At 41.3% G+C, this 25,798-nt stretch overlaps 1 protein-coding gene and 1 pseudogene across 1 annotated transcript in view; one reads left to right on the forward strand and one right to left on the reverse strand.

Annotated features, from left to right (window-relative positions):
* The window catches only part of DCAF10 (DDB1 and CUL4 associated factor 10), a 42,966-nt gene extending 36,525 nt beyond the window's left edge, over positions 1 to 6,441 (reverse strand). The window contains exon 1 of the mRNA XM_039234769.1: positions 5,840 to 6,441. Within this exon, the coding sequence (XP_039090700.1) occupies positions 5,840 to 6,384 (545 nt within the window). The 5' untranslated portion in view covers positions 6,385 to 6,441. The remainder of the gene's footprint in view (positions 1 to 5,839) is intronic.
* Positions 6,442 to 7,358: 917 nt separating this feature from the next.
* On the forward strand, positions 7,359 to 9,031 carry LOC120233500 (annotated as a pseudogene).
* Positions 9,032 to 25,798: the final 16,767 nt, after the last annotated feature.

The following is a 25,798-nucleotide window of genomic DNA, read 5'->3' on the forward strand; positions in this document are numbered from 1 at the left end:
TTGTAAGTGAATATTTTGTAAATCTTTGTGTGTTTGGAAAAAAAAAACCAGGAGTCAGCTGTTACATATAGTCAAGTGTGATATTAAAAAATGTTAAATATTTAATAGTAATATAAATTAACATGAGTAAAAATTTGTAAACATTTAAAAAATAAACTAACTTATAAATTATAAAAATGCTTTCCAGGTGATAATTCTAATTAAGTTGCTCATATTATTCTAGTAGTTTCAATTATTTATTAATTTTTGGAAATTGTAGCCATCTTTTCTTTGATTGAGATGCCCTTGTCTGCACCAGGAACGGGCATAGGGAATTACATAAAGCCCCTCCAAGAATGTCCACATTAAATAGGTAGTCATTATACGCTATGAAAGAAAAAAAAAAATAGGTAGTCATTAACTTGTAGTCTTCGTAAGTAATGAAAAAATTATTCAACATCAACAGATTGTTCATGGGGCTAGATCCTCTTTTTAGCTTTTGGTGAAGTATATTAAAAAATTTTAGCACTTATGCTTGCTGTTAATTTTGTGTGTATTAAATATGTATACAATTATGTTAACAACTAAGCCACAAAAAGAATCTGTTGATATGTTTAATTATAATCCTTTAGCCCAGATGAGAATATAATATAGCAGTTAAAAGCATAATAAGCCAAGGTACAAATCCTTTGTTTAAGGACCTTTCTGCTTCTCAGTTTCCTCAACTAAATGTTTCTGGTACTGAGATTTATGCTGGTGGTCAGTTTCACTAATGAGTGTTTACTCATGCCCATGGTGGGCCGGTATTCTGTGGGTTTTGGCAAACTTAGCCCAGTAAATAATGGTGAAATTCAATAGGAATAAAATTAGGGATCTGCATCCCAGGAGTAATGAAATCCATAAACCATCCATATAGGCCTCATTCATCTGCTGTGGATTCTGTGCTGTCACGGGAGTGCATACTATGCCAACAGAGTTAGTATGTTTGGATGGTGCCTGCAGTAGTCCTATTACTTTTGTCTTACTGACTCATTCATCTCTCTGGATCTCCCCGGAGGATATAGTTCTCACAAATAACTATGTGAGAATGGCTGGGAAAGTGCCAGAGAAAGGCAGGCAGCCTCACACTAAGGGAAGCTAAATGGTCACTGGGCATTTGCCTATGGATTTTTGTGTGGGGAAGGGTATCTGACATGAATAAGGAGCAGTTTGAACTGATGCTGCAGCTCTCCACTGAGATGCTGGTTGGTAGCTTGCTGTGCCAGCTCTTACCTCTGTAGTTGTTATATAATGGGTTACTCTAGGAGGTCCATGGAAGAAAGTACTCAATAGGCTTGGGGCAGTAACTATTCAACCACTATGGACCTATATCAATATTTTTATAACTGGTACAGCTGAACCAACGTGTACTAATGGATGATCAGGCCTGGACGCAGCATACTGCCCTTTAAAGCAACATTTTAAGTGGTGTTTTTATCTTATGATTGTGTCTGCCTAACTGAAGTATACTCTAATGTACACTAAAATCTTTCTTCACGATGATAAACTTGTCTGTTTTCTCCTCGAAGTTATCAATTTTTGATACATATATTTTAAATCTAAAAGACTCATCCAACTTCAGAGTTCTTTTATTTTCCATATGAACTGAGCTTTTATCAGCATGACCTCCTATCTCTAGTAATTTTTTTTGCCTTAAAGCATAGTTTATATATTACTATAGCTCACTAGCTTTTGTTTAGAATGTTTGATATATTATTGTCTATCTTTTTGAACATTTAGTAGTATGATATTTATTAAAATTAGTAATATTTGGATTTATTTTCAGTCACTTTATGCTTTCTTTTTTTTAATTTTTATTTTTAAGAGAGAGAGAGAGACACACAGTGCTAGCAGTAAAAGGGCAGAGAGAGAGGGAGACATAGAATTTGAAGCAGGCTCCAGGCTCTGAGCTGTCAGCACAGAGCCCAATGTGGGGTTCGAACTCATGAACCACAAGATCATGACCTGAGCCAAAGTTGGACACTTATCTGACTGAGCCACCCAGGTGCCACTTCTTTTTTAAAAATTTTTAATGTTTATTTACTTTTCAGAGAGAGACAGAGCATGAGTGGGGGGAGGACAGAAAGAGAGGGAGACACAGAATCCAAAGCAGGTTTCAGGCTCTGAGCTGTCAGCAGAGCCCAACACAGGGCTCAAAGTCACAGACTGCAAGATCACAACTTGAGCCAAAATCAGATGCTTAACTGACAATGCCACCCAGGCACCCCTGTGCTTTCTATTTATTATAGCTTTACTACTTTTTTCCTTTCCCTTTCTTGGCTTTTTCTGGAGTATTTTTTTCTCATTCAATATTTTTTCTTCTACTAGTCTGGAAATAATATATTCTTTCTTGTATTTTAGTGTTTACCTTGCAGATTTTAATATGCAAACATTAAAACCTAAAGTTATGATGTCAAATTCTCCCTCAAGAAAATTTTCTTCAATTTTAGTTCCATCTTTATTAATTCCAAAAGACAAAATTGAAGTTATATTTAGTTTCACATGCATATTTCCCACTTTCTTTATTCATTTTTTCTACCATCTCAGATCTTCCTGTTGAAAATTCTTCTCTTTGAACAACTTCAAACTTTATTATTGAAGGTCTGGTGGCAACTCACTGACCTTTGCTCGTGTATGTATTTATTTCATATTTGTTCTTGACAAAAATGAAGACTCCATCTTTGCTGGGTACAGACATCTAGACTGGCAGGTGTTTTTCCCTAGCGTACTGAAAATAATCACTACTGTCCTCTGATTTACACTATTATGGATGATAACTGGCTATCACTCTCATAATTAATCCTTTGAAGGTATTTTTTCTCTAGCTTTTAAGATTTTCTATTTGTTGTCCTGGAGTCCCTGTATGTCTAGATTCCTATTTGGGGTCTGCTGGGCATCTTAATCAGGGTCTGGTGACTTTCTTCAATTCTGGAAAGTTCTCAGCTGTTATTTCTTCAAATGGTTTTGTTTTTTTTTTTTTTTTTTGCCCCATTATCTCATTTTCTTCAGGAACTTACCAAATATGTATTGTGCATTTTCTCTCTACGCAACATGTCACAAAACCTCCTTCATATTTTCAATCTCTGCATCTTTTTTGTATCCATTTTAGACAATTTCTTCACTTGTTTACAATATACTAATTCTCTCTACAGCAATCCTACATATTATTATCTAATCTATTAACATTATCAAATTTCATTTTTCAAAATGTCATCTTAGAAGATGTCATTGTAAAACATTTTGGAATTCTTTAAAAATTACCTCTACTCCATGTATCCTTTCATTTCTTTTTTAGTGCCAAATTCTCTCCAGTCTGGTCTCTATTAAATTCATAATTTTAATTTTTACTTTCTGGGTCACCTCTCCTTCTCTGTACTGAGAAGTCCTTATAAGTGACAGGGTAATGTACGTAGAAAGCTGATTTAACCCATCTAACTGAAGATTATGAGAAATTATCTCCTTTAACACGGATATCTTTTTTCTATAAAATTATTTTAAGCCTTATGAAAATCTGGAGCATATTAGTAGATGTAGTAAGAATACTAACAAATTAAAACACAACTATTTTTACCTATCACCTTGACATAGATAGAAAAGAATGGCAATGTGCAACGTTGGCAACAGTATGGAGAGACAGGCACTTTCAAATGTGTGCAACAGGAATGAGAATTAGTAAAATCTTCACAAAGGGCAATTTAATAATGGTATCCAAAATCTTCACAACCTTTGACTCATTCTAGGGAATTATCATGAGGACATAAATCTAAAAATTGTATTTATAGAAGTTTTATTTAAATGAAAAATTTTAAGTAATACTGTAGAAATATATTAACATAGGTAATTCACAACACACTATGAAAAAAAGGAGACAACAAAATGACTCCATGTTTATATTTAAATGAACATACACAGGGGCACCTGGCTGGCTCAGGTGGAAGAGCATGTGACTCTTGACCTCGAGGTCGTGAGTTTGAGCCCCATGGTGAGCACGGAGGTTACTTAAATAAATAAAAACTTTTAAAAATAGGTAAACATATACAAAGAAAAAAATTCCCTGGATAGCCATTCAATCTCTGCAATTATAACTGCTGTTCAGCTTCTAATTTTGCTCATTTATTGCCTACATTTTCTAGAATGAGTATATATCAATTGCAAATTAAACAACATTGAATTATTTTAAGTACCAGAGGACCTAACTACTTTTTTCAAAAATGTCTGTATGGAACACTACTGTCCACATTCAAACAGAACTATCAGTAATATACTCCTCATTCTAATAGCACTGGCAATGGGAATTCCTTCTTCATAATTCGTTCTACCCATCAACCTGTACCTAAAATCCCACTTCCAAAGAGTAGAAACGGCTGTTTCTGAAAGCCTGAGAGAATAGGTAGGGGGGGTGGGAAGAGAGAAGTTGGGGTATGGAGAAAAAAGGAACCAAATGTTTATGAGGAACAGATTATCGGTATTTTAGGAGGAGTTTTAGGAATATAGCTTGGGTGGAGAGGAATGGGGAAAGGCAGTTTCATGAATAAACTTCAGCAATAGCTTCTCCTCTCCTCCCTGTACTCAGGTGCACGTTCATTGCTACAGGTTCCACCCAACTGCTATTAGTAGAAACCCCAGAGATCCTAGCACCAGGCATAATTAGGAAGAAGCATCTGCATCAGTGAAATGGAATATGGCGTACCTCCTCACCAAGATTTCAGACTGTGCAACTTTTCTCCTTTGTTAGCATGTTTTAGGTTTTTCTTTAGCAAAATATTTTGCTTTGTTAAGCTATCATCTTTCAGCTTCACTAGCATGACAACTGATCCTCCAACCACAGGTCCTCTAACATACCATTTCCTCCATCCTATCCTGGCTACTTTAACTTCTATTCATGTTTCTGTTCTTGATCAAATGTTATTTCTTCAGAGAAACCTCAAACACCCTAGTATACAACAGATTCCTTCAAGCCTTTATCTCAATTTATAAATATACATTACAAATTATTTAGTGTGGTTATTAATAATGTGTTGAACTACTATGTCTCAGGCTTAATAAAGTGGTCCCATTAGCTGGTTTTGCTCACCACTGCAACCCCTCCATCTAGAACACAGCAAATGCTCAACAAATATTTGCTGAATGAAAGAATGAATAAATAAGCAACTGAGCAAATGACTAGGAATCCAGAGGCCTTGATCAGGTAAGTTAAATTAACTATGTCCTCTCAGGGTAGAACTGTGTGTCAATTTTTTCCTTGGTTCCTTGTTGAACTTGTTCGTGTACTCACCAAAGTTTAAAAAATACCTATTATTTTGAAAATTCCCCACAACCAAAAAGTAAACCGAGGCCAAACATGAAATATTCACTCTGCCAGGAAAACGGCCGGATACCCTTAACAGACGCACCCTGTCTAGCCCGGGGACTTCACAAACGCCCCACATCAGAAGCCGCCTCTCCGCCGCCGCATCCCTTGTCCCCTCAGGGCAAGTCAGGCGTGGAGCGCGTGGAACCCGCAGGCTCCCTTCCCTCGCCAGAAGCTTCGGGGAGAAAACCGCAAGCCCAGGGTGACAGGGAAAGAAGGCGCATCTGCTGGGTACGTATCCGCAGGTCACGTACTGCGTACCAGAGAAGCAGGCTCTGGCCGGGCTCGAGCCCCACGGCGCGGCGTCCCGAGGAGCACACGCGAGGCCCCGGGCCTGCCTGCCCCCAAGAGCCGGGAGACACCTCCGACAACCACTGGGCGCTTCACCCAGTGCCGGTGTCCCGATCCCCGGCCGCCGCCCACGGGCGGCAGAGGCAGGCGGGCACCCGCCCTCCGATGGGCCGCGCTTACCCGTCGGGGGAGTACTCGAGGTTGAAGACGGCGCCGTGGGTGCGGGTGCTGAGGTACACCGAGTCCGCGGGATGGATGGAACCATAGAGGTTAGTCATGGTGCGGAAATTGTCCCGCGCCGGGTCCACGAACAGCCCGCGGCCCAGACTGCGTTCTCTCAGCCACCCGAATAGCCGCGCGCCGGGGCCGCCCAGGCCGGCGCCGAGGCGGCCCCGGCCCCCCGCCCTGCAGTCGGGCCCGGGTCGCCGGCGCGGGGGGGAGGGTGGTGACGGCTCTCCCTGGGCGGAAGCTGCCGAGGAGTCCAGAGCTCCGGGCGGCTCGAGCTCCCCGACGCGCGCGGCCAGGGACAGCGAGGGGGCGCCGGGACGGCGAGGGCTCCGGGAGGGCGACGGGGGAGGGGCTGCGTCAGCCTCTGGCTGCGGCGGCGTGGGCGGGGAAGGGAGCGGCCCGGTGGCCGCTGCCTGCCCTGCACGGGGTGCCGGCTCCTCAGCCCCGGTTCCGGCTGTCCCATCCCCTCCGGGACTACCGGGCCCGAAGGTAAACATGACCAACGCACCCGCCCCCTGCTCCCGGCAGCTGCCCCGCCGGCCGACACCTCACCGCTCCCGCTCCCGCCGCCACTTCCGGCGTGCGGCGGCCTAACCGCGCCGGCTGGGAAACACGTGCCGCTCCTGGCCACCATCCGTTGGGGACCGCGAAAGCGGGGACACAGCCGACGGCTGGTGTTTCAGCCCTGGAGGGAGGGAACAATTAGCTGTGTTTGAGCGCAACTGAGAATGCCCAGGGTGCGGGCTGTATGGGAGAGTGTTTTCGCATCAGGGTACTGTGAGCGACAGGATCAGTCTGTAATTGTGCCCAGGGATGACTGGGCCTGAATGATCAAAGGGGTGGACTATGATTATGCACTGTTACCCTCACTTTACGATAAGGTCACAAGGGGAAGAAATTACCATATTGTGTGCAGGCCCCACATATTTAGGGGCATGGTGTACTGCCCACTTGGTCTGGGAGTCTAAGGACACAGGTTCACGACTGCACTAAAAGCCCAGGTCTGTACAGGGCCTGGAAAACTAGGGCCTATTGGTGCCCTGAATAATCTGCCTAACTCCCAGCTACTGCCCAGTAGGTCAAGATTTTATCAAGGCCAATGTCTTCGTCTCCTCAGGAAGGAGAATATATCCAGCAGGAGTCACGGAATGGAGCTGGATCAAATCAACCTGACAAGCAACAGAGCCCAAGATCAATCCTGCTTACATGTGCCAGGGCACAGATGGCATGTCATGATGCAAGACCCTGCACCAGTGCTGTTAAAGATGAATATATACTACTCCTTTGTGAAAAAGAGTTAACAGGAACTGCGGCATTTCTTCCAGAGGGAAGGAGAGTCTTCAATAAAAGAAAGCTTGAGGTACAAGGAAAGATAGATATAAGAACGGACAACTCTTCTAGGTATTGACAACTTTTGAAGGAGAGCTGTGTTGTAGAAAGCTCACATTTGCTGCTCTTTCCCCTGCAGGAAATGGCAGTGAAGCTAGAATCTCAGAAGGCCAGTCATCCCCAGTTGCTGTACGAGAGCAAACTCTGTAAGATTCTTCAAGGTGGGGTTGGCATCCCCCCCATACGGTGGTATGGTCAGGAAAAAGACTACAATGTGCTAGTCATGGATCTTCTCGGACCCAGCCTCGAAGACCTCTTCAGTTTCTGTTCAAGAAGGTTCACAATGAAAACTGTACTTATGTTAGCTGACCAGATGATCAGTAGAATTGAATATGTGCATACAAAGAATTTTATACACAGACATTAAACCAGATAACTTCCTAATGGGTATTGGGCGTCACTGTAATAAGTTATTCCTTATTGATTTTGGTTTAGCCAAAAAGTACAGAGACAACAGGACAAGGCAACATATACAATACAGAGAAGATAAAATCTCACTGGCACTGCCCGATATGCTAGCATCAGTGCACATCTTGGTATTGAACAGAGTTGCCGAGATGACATGGAATCATTAGGATATGTTTTGATGTATTTTAATAGAACCAGCCTGCCCTGGCAAGGACTAAAGGCTGTGACAAAAAAGCAAAAATATGAAAAGATAAGTGAAAAGAAGATGTCCACTCCTGTTGAAGTTTTATGTAAGGGGTTTCCTGCAGAATTTGCCATGTACTTAAACTACTGTCATGGGCTGCGCTTTGAGGAAGCCCCGGATTACGTGTATCTGAGGCAGCTATTCCACATTCTTTTCAGGACTCTGAACTACCAGTACAACTACACGTTTCATTGGACAATGTTAAAGCAGAAAGCAGCACAGCAGGCAGCCTCTTCAAGTGGGCAGGGTCAGCAGGCCCAAACCCCCACAGGCAAGCAAAGTGACAAAACCAAGAGTAACATGAAAGGTTTCTAAGCATGAATCAATGAACAGAAGAAGCAGAGCAGATGACCAGAGCAGCCTTTGTTTCTCCCCAGATCTAGGAATTTTAATTCATATGTACACTAGACAGTGGTTGTGAACAACCATTTACTTGGTGTAAAGAACTTAATTTCAGTATAAACTGGCTCTGGGCAGCATTGGTGATGCCATGTCCCGAGTTGTAGCCGCTGTAATTGTGAATATTAACTGAGATAGAGAAACATGGTGTCCAGTTTTCTACTGCATTTTTTCAAGTGGAAAAGTTCACTAAATGGCTGACACACACAAATTGGTGGAGAAATTGTGCATATGCCAATTTTTTGTTAAAATCTTTTATTTTGAACTATACTGCTTTGAGATCTCATTTCAGAAGAACAGCATGAACAGTTTTCAGCCACAGTTGTGATGGTTGTAAATGCTCACAATTGTGCGTTCTTAGGGTTTATCCACCCCTGGGGTTTGCAAGTTGTTCACTTAAAACATTCTTAAAAAGGTTGGCTTCTTGTTTGCAAGCCGGCTTGATATGGTAGCTACCAAAGATTCCAGTGTTTGAGCGTACGGAAGACTCTGCCTGCTTACCTGTGCTAGAAATAACAGCATCTAAAGTGAAGACTTAAGAAAAACTTAGTGACTACTAGATTATCCTTAGGACTCTGCATTAACTCTATAATGTTCTTGGTATTAAAAAAAAAAAAAGCATATTTGTCACAGAATTTTAGTTAACATCTTACAACTGAACATGTATGTATGTTGCTTAGATAAATGTAATCACTGTAAACATCTATATGATCTGGGATTTTGTTTTTATTTTGAAATGGGAGCTTTTTGTTTACAAGTTCATTAAAAACTAAAAACCATTTCTGTAAAAAAAAAAAAAGAAAGAAAGCTCACATTTGCTGACTGAGGATAAACCTGAAGGATCTTTGTAGGAAGAGCTATCTTGTGAGGATAGATCTGAATGATCTCCAGTGTAAAGGGAATGAGATTCATAGAGCTGAACATTCAGCAGATCCTCCTACCAGAAAAGTTAGTTATTCAGCTCTCCTGTCCATGAGCTGATTGAAAAAAGAGCAAGAAGCAAGCATCCTCTGAGTTTAGAGATCATAGCAGCCATTCCTCTGGGGAAAGTCTCCATGTTGCCCACATAGAGCAGAAGGGGTAAAGGTCTGTTTGTGATTAACAAATTATGTCCCTTAATGACCCCCAACATTTGGCTGCAACAAATAATAGAGGCCCTCTGCTTGACCCCTAGGTTATGGTCAATGGCTAAAATTTTATGGTCTATAAAACACTGACCATTTACCAATATTATTAAGTTTTTAATAGGTAAAATAGAACAGTTTTAAAAGGTTACATATTCCAAGGTATTTAAGATGCAGTTTCAACAGAAAAATATAAGCTCTGGAATGAAAATTTGTGCTGCCTCAAGATAATCAGATTTCACAGTTCAGGCAAATCAGAATTAACACGCTATAGTCCCAAAATTGATTAAGAAATGTTCACTAACAATTTAGAGAATCTAGAGAAGCCAAATGGAAAGAAAAAATTTTGTAGGTTTGCAGGTATCTCAGGTAGTTAGATAATGAGAAAATTCAGAAGATGGCCAAAAAAGGGAACGGTGGCTGTAACACACAGAACAAGTCATTCATTAATGCCAGGGTTTGCTTTTTTCCTTTTCTTTCTTATGCTTCTACTTAAAATGGGAGCCCTCAGTTATTCCAAATAATTTTTACTAAAACCTAAAATAAGAACAAATTACATAAGGACTCAAAGTCTATTAAGAGGGCCATGATTTTACAACCCATCAGTAGAAAAAAAAATTACTGGAAGTTAATTGAGAAGGTACTAAAGATAGACTAACTGTGACTGTCCTATTTACCCACTGCCTTTGTGTACAACCAAAAGGCCTTTAAATACAACCATGTCCTGTTAACAAGGAAAATGACTGCAAATCACAGGCTATATAAACCAATTTTTGTAACACTATTTTCAAGTGCTAAAAATTTTTCAACTTCAACTGCTCAACTTCACAGATACCAGTTCTTCAGAAATGCCTAAAGCATCCTCTGAACCTCTTTGCCCTGATGTTCCTTTTAGATCACAACACAAGGAAATAACCGGCAAAGGTTTCCAAAGGTTTCCTAAAATTAGCTAACGCTTCCTCTACACCCGGGTATCACACGCCCCTGGATACCCCCAACACTTGGGATCTATCTCATTCAGCAGGCAGGGAGCAAATTCATTTTCTTTCTTCCCTATCCACTGACTAGAGGTTTTTTAAAAAATTACTTCCTAAGGGATGTGTTATAATGCAATGTGCCTGAAAGATAAACACTGGTCTTTCTGTTTAGGCTGTTATACTTTTGGAGCAGTAGGTTCAGTCCTGATGTCTTTGACATCATTGGTTCTGCCCATCAGATAGAATTCTTTGTTGAGAACAAAACTGACAAAATGAGCAAGGCAGCTGGACATGGCAACAAACAAACAAACAAACAAACAAAAAACCCAAAAAAAACAAAAACAACCCTGAAATGGAAGCAATAGCTCAGGCATCTTCTCAACTGAAGCCATGTACTTCAGCTTTTTGAAATGGTCATCTGTTATATGATCAGCTTGGAAAACAGCAAGTACAAACTCCAGCACTGCCTTTTTCTCGAGCAGGGAGATCATACTTACTCCAGTTCACACAGACGTGTAAGAAAACACAGCCAGAAGCAGAATCTGTTCCTCCCAATATAGCCAATAAAACAAAGGGCCTAAGAAAATGAAAAAAAAATCCAAGGTTGGAGTAAAGGGGCAAAGTCAGGCCAAAATAAACTTTCCAGTTAAACTTGATCAAGCCCAGTGGGATGCAAACCTGAAACTGTGGCTCAGCACCACCTCTGCCAGAAGTCTTGTTTGCTCACTCCAGCTACAAGCACCTCCTCTTTCTCCTCTAAACACTATGGCATCAAAAATCTCAGAACCAAGACTCAGAGATTCTAAATAAGGACCCTAAATGCAAACCTTTTCATATGAGTAAAGTGAAGCTCAGATCATTTTCCCTTTGCATCCAATTAACCCCAAACAAGACTCAATATTTGCAAAATTAATAGCCGACACTTAGCAATTACTATGTGCTAACAATGTGCTCAATGCTTCCTATTATTTTACTTCTTCCTTTTTTATGTTTATTTATTTTTGAGAGAGTGTGAGCAGGGGAGGGGCAGAGAGAGGGGGAGACACAGAATACAAAGCAAGCTCTAGGCTCTAAGCTGTCAGCACAGAGCCCAATGTGGGGCTCAAACTCACGAATTGTGAGACCATGACCTGAGCCAAAGTCAGATGCTTAGCTGACTGAGCCACCCAGGCACCCCAATATTATCTTATTTCTTATAAAGATCCTAGGAAGTAGTATTTTTATTATCACCCCATTTTATTGGCAAAGAAACTAAAGTTCAGAGAGGTAAAGTGACTTCCCCAAGGTCACACAGTTGGAAAGTGGTAGAGCTAGGATCTGAATCCAAGTGTATTTGATTCCAAAGATTATACTTTTAATCATTACCCCTTCTCAGGCAAAATACTGAAAACTACTAAACACCTAAAAATAGAAGAAAAGTTCAGCAAACCATAGTGTGACAGCATACTCTATGGCCACTAGGGAAGCAATGCCTAGAGAATGATCTTGAAAGAACAAGAGTCTGGCAACTAGGCAGGAGGCTCTCAGCAGGGCAAAGGGGAGAGGATGTACCTGTCCTGAAATTATCTTCAGGATGGCAACAAAGGCCCTTCAAGAACAGTTTGCAAGGTGAGATCAGGAGGGTAAGTTGGGGGGTAGAAGACTGATGACCTTCAACCACAGGAATAAATACAGAGAAGAGATGTTTCTTTCCCGGCCCAGAGGATCAGGAATTTCACTGTAGGGATCAGTAGGACTTTGTAAGCTTGGTGACAAACCCATGTTTGCTGTGTCTTTATCCTTGGTCCATTTCTCTGGGAAGAATTAGCATGACCTCTGATACCCAAAGGACCTGACTTTGGATGGAGATAGTAAGCTGTTGGCTGGGGGATTGAGACTCATTTCACAACTAGTCTTGGTAGGAAAGAGACGATGGAGGCAGTTCTAGAAATGAGAGAGAGACAAGCATAGGCTTGGGGCCAGCAGCAAGAAATAAATAAAAATGTAAGAAACTGTTTTGGGCCCATTAGGGATAATTAATGGCTAGACTAAATTTGCACTGGCAAATGTAAACCAGTATAATGTAGCAGAAAGAGCGCAAGCGTTGAATATGGACTCTGCCATATTCTAGTTGCATGCCCCATATTAAGTTACAGCTCTGATCCTCAAGGATAAAATGGTTATAATAAGGCTCAACTTTGAGGGGAAACTGTGCATTTGAGAGAATGTATGCCAAGTATCCAGGACCAGGTCTGGCACAAAGCAGGGGCAGAGCTAATCCCTAGTCCCAAATGTCATGCATACACAGAAGCAGGTGGGCACAGTGATGGGACTGGAAGGGAACTCAAGCAATGAGAAGAGCAAGGGGGGCGGTGGGGAGGGGTTCCCTGCACCATACAGTGGCATGGACCTTTCCCTTTCCTCAGGTATGAAGAAGCCCTGAGACTGGCACAGGGGAGGTGGGCACAAACCTGGTCAGAGAACACTGGGTTTTTTGAGAAGATCCTGTACCAGGCACTGTGGACAACCATGCAGTATGGGCACCTGTTGGCCAGGATGGTCACCATAATAATGAGTTCCTTGTCAACTCTGCTGAGCTGCCCAAAGGAGGGAGAGAAGAGAGCAGTTCAGAAGCCCTGGAGAGCAGCTTAGGATAACCTAGACAGGTTCAGCCATACGTCAGCAAGAGTGCATCCATTCCCAGTCTCTTGCTACCAGCTATTTCATTTTCTTCATAATACTTAACACTTCTGAAGTTAACCTGTTCTTTTATTTTGTGTAGCTGTTCATTCTTTTTTCCTCTCTAGAATATGTTTGAAAGTCTAGAAGTTTTTCTGACTTATTCACCACCATATCCCCAGAGGAGTGGCTGTCATATAGAGGTTGCTCCGAAAATATGTGTTGAATATATTACTAAAATTCCAGAAACATTTTCTGAGGTACATCAGGTATTGGACTAACACTTTCAAAGGAGAAGGGAGAAGAAGAGACTTCCTAACATTAGGGGACCTACTCTATGGGGACAGGGAGAGGCAAAGAAGGTGGGGATTCATTTTGGGACTGGGTACCATTCTGGTAGATATGTAATCTTATTTCACCCTCATACCAGCACTGTGGAGTAGGTATTAATACCATTTTACTAGTAAGGAAACCAAAGCTTTGAGACATTTAAGTACTTTGTTGAAGTTCATGTGCAACCTCTATGGCAGAACTCAGACATGAACATAGGATCTGTCTCTTCCCACTAGGACAGAGAAGCTGTGGAAAGATAAGGCAGATAGCACTCTGTATGCCACTGGAAAAGGACAGATGAAGGATGCTGGGAGCTGAACAGGAGGAAGAGTCACTTGTAAGTAAAGGCAGGTGAGATGGACTTTGAAGGAAAGATCAGCTTCACAAAGCACAGACAGAAAAAAAGGTATCTCAGAGGCGTAGCAGAGGGTGAACAAAGGTGAAGACTGGAGAAATCAAGAGATCTGAAAGCTTCAGAGTTAAATGTAGCCCACCTGGATTCCAATAGATAGAACATAAAGAGGGGCCGAGAAGAATGAGGCTGGGAAGGCAGGCTGCTGTCAGGCCACAGAGAGTCATTGTGACACACTGTCTTCCAGTACCTACTGTCTCCTCTTCAATAACAGAATCCCTTCATCTTAGCCAGGCACATGGCATACACAGCTTCCCTTGCAGCTGAGTGTGATGATGTGATAAAGTTCTGGCCAGTGGGACATAAAGAGAAGTGATGTGACTTTCATGTCATGACTCTAAAGGAAAGGAATGTGTACCCACAAATGCCCCTCCTCTTTCTGATGGTAGCAGTGGTGAGTCAGCATGAGCATGTAGGCAAGGGCAATCCCAGACAGTAACCAACACTACACTGGCCCTTAGCAGCTCACATGGGGACTGTTAGGTGAGACAGAGAAAAATATCTTGTTTAAACCAATGTATCTTTGAGTCTGGATAACAGCAACCTAACTTGAATCCTAAGTAAGAAATCCATGACTGGCAGGCTCAAGTCCCCGAGCTTTATTCAGGGGACTATATGGAGCCAGAGGACTTTTAAGCCCAAAGTAAGAAAGATGAGCCATAGTCATCACCTAACTTATTTAGAGTCTGTATCTATAATTACATAGTTACATTCAGAACCCAGCTTCAGAATCCAGAGGATATCTCAGCCAACTGCAGTCTTTTGGAACCTCTCCCTAGCTCCACACTGATATGGAACTATATGGGAAGAACTCTAGCAAGCAGGCACCTGGATCTCATCCAAAAACGATTTAGCACTGTTTTTCTATTTACCTGTTTCCTTGTTGCAGATGACACTGTAATACGCAAAGAAGGCTCTGAATTCCAATGGCCGGTGAGACATTACTTTAGATACATTTGGTAAAAATTCTGTCTGCAGGGAAGAAAGAAAAAAAAACAGGGAAACATAAAATGAAAATTAAGAGCAGAATAGGTAATCAGTAACTGGGATCACCATACGGTCTGCTGAATGCTGAATGCAATCATAGGAAGGCCACAGCCTTGGTGTCAAAGTACAACCCACACATACCTCCTTAGGGTATTTATAACTTGCAGTGTTTCTTCTAAAGGTATGTGTGACTTTTTTGATATGTCATTTTATAAAATTTAGATTTTGAATTTTATAACTGAACCAAAAGACACTTCTCAGAATTTATGTGTTACTGATTTCCTACCTTTCCACAAGGGGCTGGTGGTGCTTATTTATTTATAAGAATAAATTAATAACAAGCCTTAATGTTAGTAAAGTACTTTGTAAAGTTCTTTCATACATCCTTCTCTGCAACTCTGTAAGGTATATAAGGCAGGTATCACTACCACCAGTCTACAGATAAGGAAACTAAGGCCCAGAGATGTTGAGTGACTTGGTCAAGGCCATACCAAAAGTAAGAGGCAGCCCTGGAATTCTGACATTGGGTTGTCAGTATATTTCCTAATGAGACATTATGGCAGACAACTATTGGCTGCTACCCAGCAGCCATTTCTTCCCTCCTTCCTTGACAACAGAACCTGTATATTGTTCAGATACCAGACTGCCATGGTTTTCCAGTAAGGATAAGCCCTTCCCCAACTCTAGTGGGTGAATCTTGATTTGTCTAAACCAATGATGGTTATTCAATTCCACTTCTCAGTGATTGGTCTAGGTAGGCATATGACACCATCTTGCCCAGTAAGAAATGAGGGGAAATTAGCTGGGAACTTTCTTCTCCCTCCAAAAGGAATATGAGGAAGGGATGCACCCTCCTAACCCCTCCCAGGGGTTGTGCAAGGAGGTAATGTTTGCTGCTGCTTCAGCCATCTTGTGATTGGGAGGGGACAAGTGTGAGCCCAGAATCATCACACTGAGGAAGACAGAACCAAAAAAAGCTAAGAGCCTCATCCTCACTGTATCACTTAGCCACTGGACTTAACAACCCAGGAATCACCCTGTCTCTGGACCTGCTGTTATGTGAGACACTGAACTTTCCTTATAGTTACATGAACTGAATTGGATTTTCTGTTACCTGTAGGGAAAAGTACCCTGATAACAGATGCTGACAATTCATTAATGGGTGAGAAAACATAGTTTAAAGAACCATATAAATCAGCCAGAGGCCGGGGCTGGGGAAGAGGTGGGGAAGTGGAGAGGTATGGACAAGTGAAGATGATACTGAGGGAGAGGCTGAGGGCTCCAAATCTTTCCCTGCAGAGCCAGGTGGATTTTTATCTTTCTTATATAATGGATTCCATACAAGATTTTGTTTGGAAAAAAAAAATCCTCTAAGTTCTACCACCAAGTTTGAAAAATAAAAGCTTAAAGCAAATGTCTGTGCTCAAAGAAGGGTCTTATAATTTGGCAACATGGAGTACCAACTTTCAAAAGTATCCTGAGGAAATAATTTGGGAATGTTAAAAAAGATAATTACAAGCTCTAAATGTCCAAGACTGGGAGACTGCTGAACTAAAATATTTCTAGTATGTAATACTATATTATGCAGCCACTAATTATAATGATGTTTTGACCTGTAAAATGCCCATGGTAACACAATTTCATTTTATTTTTCTAATAATTTTTTATGCTTTTTTATTTTATTTTTGAAAGTCAGAGAGTGACAGCATGAGCACGGGAGGGTCAGAGAGAGAGGGGGATACAGAATCTGAAGACAGGCTCCAGGCTCTGAGCTAGCTGTCAGCACAGAGCCCGACGCGGGGCTCGAACCCACGAACCGTGAGATCATGACCTGAGCCACCAAAGTTGGACGCTTAACCGACTGAGCCACCCAGGTGCCCCTTAAGTTTTCTTATTTTACCAACATGTCATTATAGGAAGCAGCAAGGTACCTCTCACACTTTAAGCAGCTAGCATGTATGTCAGTGGTTCTATGTCCATGTGATATTATAGTGCTAAAGGAAACTACTATAAAATAAACCTCAGAGATTTATTAGGGCAGAGGACTGAATGACAAAGAACAGTCCCAGAACACAAGGGCCTAAGAAGAAACAAATATGTCCTTCTGATTGGGTTACAACTGGCCCCCAAAGGGTTTGTCCAGAGTGGACGCTGGGGCAGACAGGGGCAACATGTCCCAGGGCTTCCTTTCTGCCTGACACAGTCCGTACTGGCTGACTCCCTGCACAAGGGAGCGTCTTACCTCCTTTTCTACCTCCTCCGTGAGCTCTATAATATCAAAAGGCAGGTCCTTCTTGTAAGGAATAGGGTAACGGCTAATAGGTTTGTACTTTTCTTCCTTCTGAGTCTCATAAAGGCGCAAGTTCAGGATCACCACAGACAACTTTTCCCAAAACCTATTTGTTACAAGGTGAAGAAGAGACTAAAAGGAAACAGAGACAGGTTTGGATGGGCTACTGAAGAAATGGCTTGGATAGCTCATCTGTATATCTGGGCCTAAAGAAAAGAGTTCTACCTCCTGGCACAACTCCCACTAACTGTAAGTCCCCTGTCTTGAGTAATCATGAAAAGGATTCTCAGCTCAGTAAGAAACAATATTGTAATCAATTAGTAAAGTCTCACATGCGTAGGTAATATGAGGGCATGGTGGCCCAGGTAACATTATTTGCACTAGGTTAGATAGATGTTTGAGCCTGTGTTCCAATCCAGAACTATCTGATTCCAAAGTCTATGTTCTTCCCATTTTGTAGTCCTGTCTCTTAAAAAAAAAAAAAAAAAAAAAAAAGTCTAAATAAAAAATGTAAAAAACTGACAATATTCTAAATGAAGAGTGGGAAACAAGCAAACACATAAATTTGAATGGGCCGCCCCTATGTGCCTTTTACCACACAAAGTTCTAAGAGGTGTGCTTTTCTGGAAAGCTCAGTCCAGTTACCTATGAAAGATAATGTAATATAGGGCTGTCTGAACCCAGGGTGCCTGGATCCAAACCCTGACTTAGTGAATATGTGACAGGGGCAGGTCCCTCAGCTTCATCTATAAGGTATGGATAATAATAATACCAAATTCACAAAGCTTAGTTATGAGGATTTAATGAGTTAAGACATACAAAGCTCTTAAAACAGAGCCTTGCTCTTAGTATATATTACTTATTAAACGAGGAGTGTCTGGGTGGCTCAGTCAGTTGAGCATCCAAGCTCAGGTCATGATCTCATGACTCGTGATTTCAAGCCCTGCCATCGGCCTCTGTGCTGACAGCTCGGAGCCTAGAGCCTGCTTCAGATTCTGTCTGTGTCTCTTTCTGCCCCTCCCCCACTCGTACACTGTCTCTCTCAACTATGAATAAACATTAAAAAAATGAAATGTTACAGGTTTAAAATAAGGGTGAGATTAAAGTATATTGGGGTACACTGTGAAGCTATCAATTGACATTTGCTTACATATTCAATGCTGGACCCACAGAAAAGATTTGGAAACTCCTCTCACAGTCTCTAGGAACCCTGGATAGGCCCTGTCTACTGTAGCAGCGCACACACCTGGCATTCACACCTGACACCTCACCTCGCTACATCCTCCTGAAAGGGAAGGTCTAGGCTGTCAACCTTTGTAGTTTTTTAATTTCAGCTCCCCCTACCTACCAACTAGTATGGGGCAAGTAACTAAGCAACCAGGCCACAGACTGGCCACTGATCCATGAGGCTGCCAAGCCAAAAAGTTCTGTCCACACATATTCATGCTCTGTGGGACTTGAACTGAGAAATCAGAAGTGAATTAGCTGGTCATGAGACTTTGGGCCGAAAAGTAATGAGGTAAAACAAGGCCAAAGGAGTCGTAATGGTCATGAGCACACCAAAGGAATGAGAGAGAAATCCTGAGTAAGCAGCAGTTATGAGGGAGAGAAAAAAATCAGGGTAGAGGGTAAGGAAGAAAGTTGGTGGTAGGGGGAGCTGCAGATAGAGCAGCTGAGACCTGTCCATGGCAGAGTGCCTAGGATGCTGCTTGCAGGAGTCCCGCACAGTACCAGGATGAACTCTCAGTTTCAGTTCCCATCTGAATCCAAGCATGATTGCTTGGTTTTGCCATACTTGCGATAGGTTTTACAGAGCTTTGACAAGAAGAATCAGAATAACAACCAAGAAAGCAATTGTGTCATTTCCATCTGGGAGCCTTCTGTAACTCAAAGAAAAGAATGTAGTCAGGAGTGAAATGGTCCTACCATATAAGCTTAATAAAAAATAAAAAGCAAACACGTATATAGTAATACATGCCTAATATTATTCTGGCTGCTTTATATTAACTCAAAACTCAAGTTATGTTGATATGTTATTATCCCCACAGAAAAGTCACAGAGCCTGCAAGTGATAGGAACAGCTCCAGAGTCCACAATCAGAACCAAGTGCTGTGCTGTGTAAAGAGCTCACTGCTAAGGACGGCAGCTACTTTTTTAAAACCCCTAAACTCCAAGCTGCTCTACAAATCTCAGGTCTGGTCCTCCTTTTCCTAAATGCTTGTTAACATTTCCACTGTGAACCTCTGAATAACTAGAATACTATTAAAAAGAACAACTTCCATTTGAGTAAAGTACTACATCAGGCTTATAGGTGGGAGTTTTGTAGGCATTATCTCTGAACCTTAAGTTATTACACCACCGTATCTTTCTCCACTGGGGCAGCCAGATTCAGCTACCATGAGGGAAAGTCAGTAATGTCATTTGCTTTATTAAAAGAAGATGAGGGGCGCCTGGGTGGCTTGGTCGGTTAAGCATCCGACTTTCGCTTAGGTCATGATCTCGCGGTTCATGGGTTCGAGCCCCGCGTCAGGCTCTGTGCTGACTGCCAGCTCAGAGCCTGGAGCCTGTTTCGGTCTCTCTCTGACCCTCCCCTGCTCACGCTGTCTCTCTCTCTCCTAGAAATAAATTTTTAAAAAAATTTAAAAATAAATAAATAAATAAAAGAAGATGAATGTGGAAGTTCAAAAAGAGGCATGCTGTTAGCCTACTAAAGCAGCAAGAAATAAGACTATGTACCTGACACAGCAAGGAGGTGCCTAATGCGACTCTGGGGGCACGTTGAGTAAAGACTTAGCCACTCTGCCACCTTCCAGTTATACAGGGCACTAAGCCCTGGAAGTCATCCTTGAACTTCAGACACCTCCGAGACAGTGGGAAAGCAGCTGTATCCTGGACTCTGTGCACTCTGACAGCTTATTTGCTGATTTGGTAGTAAACTGAAGTAAAAGCAACCCAAAGGTGATACTGTTCTTGCCAATCTTTGAACCCATACTGGGTTCTGGAGTAACTCATTAAAAACTAAAAATTTCAAGTGAAATCTGATTATTAAAGGTTAACTGTTTTTCCCATGGGTGTACATGTAGCAGCATTGGTGGCCACAGAGGCTGTATTTTGGCTACATGGAAGCTCATGATACCAGTCTGTCAACTTTTATGTGGAGCCATCCATAATAAAACATTAAAAGGGACGCCTGGGTGGCTCTGTCAGTTAAACATCCAACTCTTGATTTCGGCTCAGGTCAGGATTTCATGGTTCGTGGGTTCGAGCCCCCGTCAGGGTCTGCACTGACTGCACAGAGCCTGCTTGGGATTCTCTCTTCCTCTCTATCTGTCCCTCCCATGCTTGCACACACTCTCTCTCAAAATAAATAAGTAAACTTAAAATTAAAACCCACACTTAAATTTTTTTGAAAAAACCTGTGGAACAAATATACACAAAAGTCTGCAAGCTGTTGGTTAGTTTACAAATGTTAGCTTAAAAAGCCAGCTATGAAAGCATCTGAGTTATGAACATAGGCACAGTATTTGACATTCTTAGGTGAGTAAATAAATGAGTTTTTATTATCAGAGAGCTATAGTTTAAAACTTTGTTTTATAAAAAATCAGATGTTTCATGATTCTAAAATATAGACACTGGGTTCCACTACCAATTTTCATAATACACAATCTAAAAAGAAAAAATTGGTAAACTAGATGTCATCAAAATTCAAAGTATGTTTCAAAAGACACTGTTACAAATATGAAAAACAGGCCACAGACTGGGAAATTATATAATTCAATAAGACAGGCCACACAGTTTAAAAATGAGCAGGGGTGCCTGAGTGGCTCAGTTGGTCTGATTCTTGATCATGATCTCATAGTTCATGGGTTCAAGCCCCGCGTCCAGCTCTGTGCTGACAGCGCAGAGGCTGCTTGAGAATCTCCCTCTCCCTCTCTTCCTCTCCTCTCCCCTGCTCATGTTTTCTCTCTCAAAACTAAATATTTAAAAAAATAAATAAGAATGGGCAAAAGATCTGAATAGACATTTCATCAAATAAGATCTACAAATGCCTACTAATCATTAGGGAAATGCAAATTAAAATTACAAAATATTCACACCTACTAAGATGGCTTTAATCAAAAGAACAATAATAAGTGTTAGTGAGGATGTGGAGAAACTAGAACCTTTATACATTAATGGTGGAATAAAATGGGGTAGCTTAGAAAAATTTGGCAGTTTCTTAAGAGGTTAAAAATAAATTTATCAGGAGCACCTGGGTGGCTCGGTTGAGCATCCAACTTCTGCTCAGGTCATGATCTAGCAGCTCATTAGTTCAAGCCCCTCATTCGGCTTACTGCTGTCAGCACATAGAGGCCTCTTCAGATTCTGTGTCTTCCTCTTTCTCTGCCCCTCCCCTGCTCATACTCTTTCTCAAAAATGAAAATAAACATTAAAAATGTTTACATAAATAAATAAATATATAGCCCAGCAATTCCACTCCTAGGTACCTTATCCAAGAGAAATGAACACATACATCCACAGAAAGACTTCTATGCAAACGTTAAAAGCATTATTCATAAGAGCCAAAAAGTGAAAACAACCCAAATGGTCATCAACTTGTAGATGGATAAGCAAAATGTGGTGTATCCATACAACAGAATACTATTCAGAAATAAAAAGGAATGACTTACTACTAATATGATTTACTACAGGAATGATTTACTACAAACATAGATGAAACACAAAACATGTTAAATAAAAGAAGCCAGACACAAAGAAATCTACATATTGTATGATTCCATCCATATGAAATGTCCATAAATGGCATACTAGAGAGACAGAATATAGATTGGTCCTTCCGTGGGGCTGGGGTAGATATGGGAATTGATTGCAGGCGGGCATGAGGGACCTTTTTAGGGTGACCGAAATGTTCTAAAGCTGAATGTTCATGATAGTTGCACAACTCACAAACCTACTGAAAAAAATCACTGAATTGTACAAAGTGGGTGAAATGTATAGTATTTAAATTACACCTCATTAAAGCATAAAATGCTGCGTGTAACTGGCAGGGTCGGGGAGCAGAAATCTCACATTTTGTTTTAGAGTGAGATTTGGGGAAGTTCCACAAGCATGGAAGAAGAGCTGACCTCTGTGCCTTTTCATGGGTGTTTAAAGGCTCTGACAACTAAGTAGTGCCTAGAGTCTGACCCAGGTGTGCAGATTTTGCATTTCTCCGCTTAATCAACAATAAATGCAGTACTGGCAGATTTCTGTTAATAAAAAGACAAATGGCCCATACAATGATGAACTGGCCATACACTTAGACCATAAAGGATCCACTGGACAAGAAGAGGAGACAATAGCAGATGAAAGTTTTCAACAAATGTAAGACAGAATCTGGAAGAAGTGGTAACCAGCAGAGGATAGTTTCCACCTGAAGTAGCTGCAGGTGGCCTTCTGAACACAGGTGAGCCTATTTGCTCCACAGAACCCTGCGGAGATGCAGCCCTTGAAGGCACAGACACTATGTATGGTAAAAGGCTGATAGGAGGTGGAGCAGCTCAAAGTCTGTATACCACTTGGTCCCCTAACCCAATGGCCAGGAGGCTATCCCCACCTCCACCCCCCCAAAACATGGCTAGTTATTTTCTAAAGAAATGAATTGCAGCTGAGGGTGGCTGCCTCTGGAGAGGAACTAGAGGGACTTTTTTCACATTTCCATCTGACACTCTGTACCCATTAAAGAGTTATTCCTATTTCTCCCCTCCCCCAGCCTCTGGCAACCACAGCTATTTTTCAAAAACCTGATAGACTTTTATCTCTACAAGACTTTGAAAACCAGCTATAAGCTTGTCGAATCACTATGTTGTACCTGAAACTAATGTTAACATTGTGTGTCAACTACGCTCAAGTAAAAAAAAAAACTTTTACAAAAAGTCTTGTAGACTTTTCAAAATAAATCACTTATCTCTACATTATTTAGATGAAAATTAGAAGTGAATTTTTCTGGGGGTAGTGGTGAGGTGGTGATTCATATTACTGTTTTTCCTATATTGTTTTTAGCCTAGAGAAAAAGTATGTTAAGTAATCCCTGCAGGGATCTGTGACATAAAATACTCATAAAGCTGGAGAAATATTTAGCAAGTTTATGTTAAGAGCTCTTCCAGGTAGAGAAACTCACAGACTTTCATGCAATGCATTTGATATACCAGTTTCTACATTCCAGGCATGTGTACATGTGCACGTGTATAAGTTTGGTAGTGTCAGTCTCGGTTTCCTGCTATGATAAATTATGGACAGTGGACTATGGAAACAGATGAGGGGCAGTTAACTCCAAGCCGGTATCAGAAGATATTCCCTGGACAAGCTGGCGATCCAGCCCAAATTCTGAAGGAAAGGTTAAGAAGGGAGAGGGAGATTGGTTTGTTGCAGTAAGAAGAATTTTAAGCAGAGAGCATACATGGCTTGAATGGCACAGATCAGGGCACATATGTGATAAATGTGAAAGTGACCTGGTATTACTCAGAAGAAATGAAAGTCAGAGAGAAGCAGGATAAAGGTGGCAGAGTGAGCTGAGGCCAGTTGTCAATCTTGTTTTTTTTCTTGCAAGTGACAGGATGCCCCCTGGAGTTAGGCAGGTGAAAGGCATGGTTAAAGCTGCGTTTATTTTTTGTTTTGCAATAACTTTCCATTATTTGCTCCATCATGCTGAACAGTCATTAAGAATATATCTAGATTTTATATCTCACATGATTTTTCAATTATGAAAATTTTGAAACAAAACTAGAATAGATTTTAAAAACCAGGAGGGAGCCTGGGTGGCTTAGTCGGTTGAGCATCCGACTTTGGCTCAGGTCATTATCTCACAGTTCAGGTCCTGCATTTGGCTCTGTGCTGACAGCTCGGAGCCTAGAACCTGCTCCGGATTCTGTCTCCCTCTCTCCCTCTCTCTCTGCCCCTTCCCTGTCGGCACTCTGTCTCTTTCTCTCAAAAATAAATAAACATTAAAAAAATAAATGAAACCAGGGTCACCGAGGTGGCTCAGTCGATTTAAGTATCCAACTCTGGCTCAGGGCATGAGCTCCTGGTTCGTGAGTTCAAGCCCCACATTGGGCTCTCTGCTGTCAGTGCAGAGCCCACTTCGGATCCTCTGTCCCCCTTTCTCTCTGCACCTCCTCTACTTGTTCTCTTTCTCTCTCAAAAATAAACATTTTAAAGAATTAACAAAAAACCACACAACCATACAACCATCATCCAGGTTCAACAATTACTAGATTTTTTTTTGTTACATTTGCTTCACATATCCCTCTTCTTTTTCTGTGAAAATATTTTATTGTGGTAAACATAAAATTTACCATTTTAACCATTTCTAGGCGGACAGCACAGTGGCATTAAGTGCACTGATACTGCTGTGCCACTGCCACCACCATCCATCTCCAGGTTTTTCATCTTCCCAAACAGAAACTGAACTCATTAAATAACTTTCATTCTCCTTTCTCCCTGCCCCTGGTAACTTTCTTTCTCTACAGATTTATCTATTCTGGATATTTCGTATAAACAGAAATGTAGCCTTTTGTATCTGGTTTCTTTCACTTAGCATACTGTTCTCTAGATGCAAACACATTGTAGCGTTTATCAATACCTTTTGTTCTTTTTCAGGATTAAATAATATTGCATTATATGCCACAGTTTGTTTTCCCATTTAGCAGCTGATGTTCATTTATACTGTTTGTGTTTTTTGGCTATTTTGAATGATTCTATGAACACTCGTGCAATTTCTGTTTTTTGGGTTTTTTAAAATTGTTCCCTCAAAGATATAATTTTCATTTTCATTTTATTTTTAAAAATTTTTTTCTATTTATTTTTGAGACAGAGACACAGCACAAGTAGGGGAGGGGCAGAGAGGGGGAGACACAGAATCTGAAACAGGCTGAGCTGTCAGCACAGAACCTGATGCGGGGCTCGAACCCACGAATCATGAGATCATCACCTGAGCTGAAGTCTGATGCTTAACCGAATGAGCCACCCAGGTGCCCCTCATGTGCAGTTTTTGTGTAGATTTGGCTTTCAGTCTTTGAATTATATCCTAGGAGTGGAACTGTCATGTTATATGGTACTGTGTGCTTAACTTTGTGAGGAACTGTCAAACTTTTCCAAAATGCCTGCATCATTTTACACTCCCACCAGCAACATGAGGGTTCTGATTTCTCCACAACATCAACACTTGTTATTATCTTTTTAATTATAGCCATCCTAGTGGGGGTAAAATGGTGTATGATTGTGGTTTCACTTTGCATTTCTTGGACTAATCACTTTAAGCATCTTTTCATGTGTTTATTGGCCATTCATATATTTTCTTTGAAAAAATGTTAATTTGGATCCTTTGTGCATTTTTAAGTTGGGCCACCTGTGTATAATTGAGTTGTAGATGTTGTTTATATATTCTAGATACATGTCCCTTATCCAATACATGATTTTCAAATATTTTCTCCCATTCAGTGGGTTGTCTGTTCACTTTTTTAATGGTGCCTTTCAAGCACAAAGGTTTCAATAAAGTCCAACTTTTTTCCTTTGGGTGTTTGTGCTTTTGTTGGTGTCCTATCTAAGAAACCACTGGCAATCCAAGGTCAAAAGACTCAGCTCTCTGTTTTCTTCTAAGAGTTTACTTCATTGTTTTCCAGAGTCTGGGTATCTTTTATTTCTTTTTCTTC

Source organism: Hyaena hyaena, unplaced genomic scaffold (genome assembly GCF_003009895.1).
Source record: "Hyaena hyaena isolate Hyena2069 unplaced genomic scaffold, ASM300989v1 scaffold_93, whole genome shotgun sequence".
Classification (NCBI taxonomy): Eukaryota; Metazoa; Chordata; class Mammalia; order Carnivora; family Hyaenidae; genus Hyaena; species Hyaena hyaena.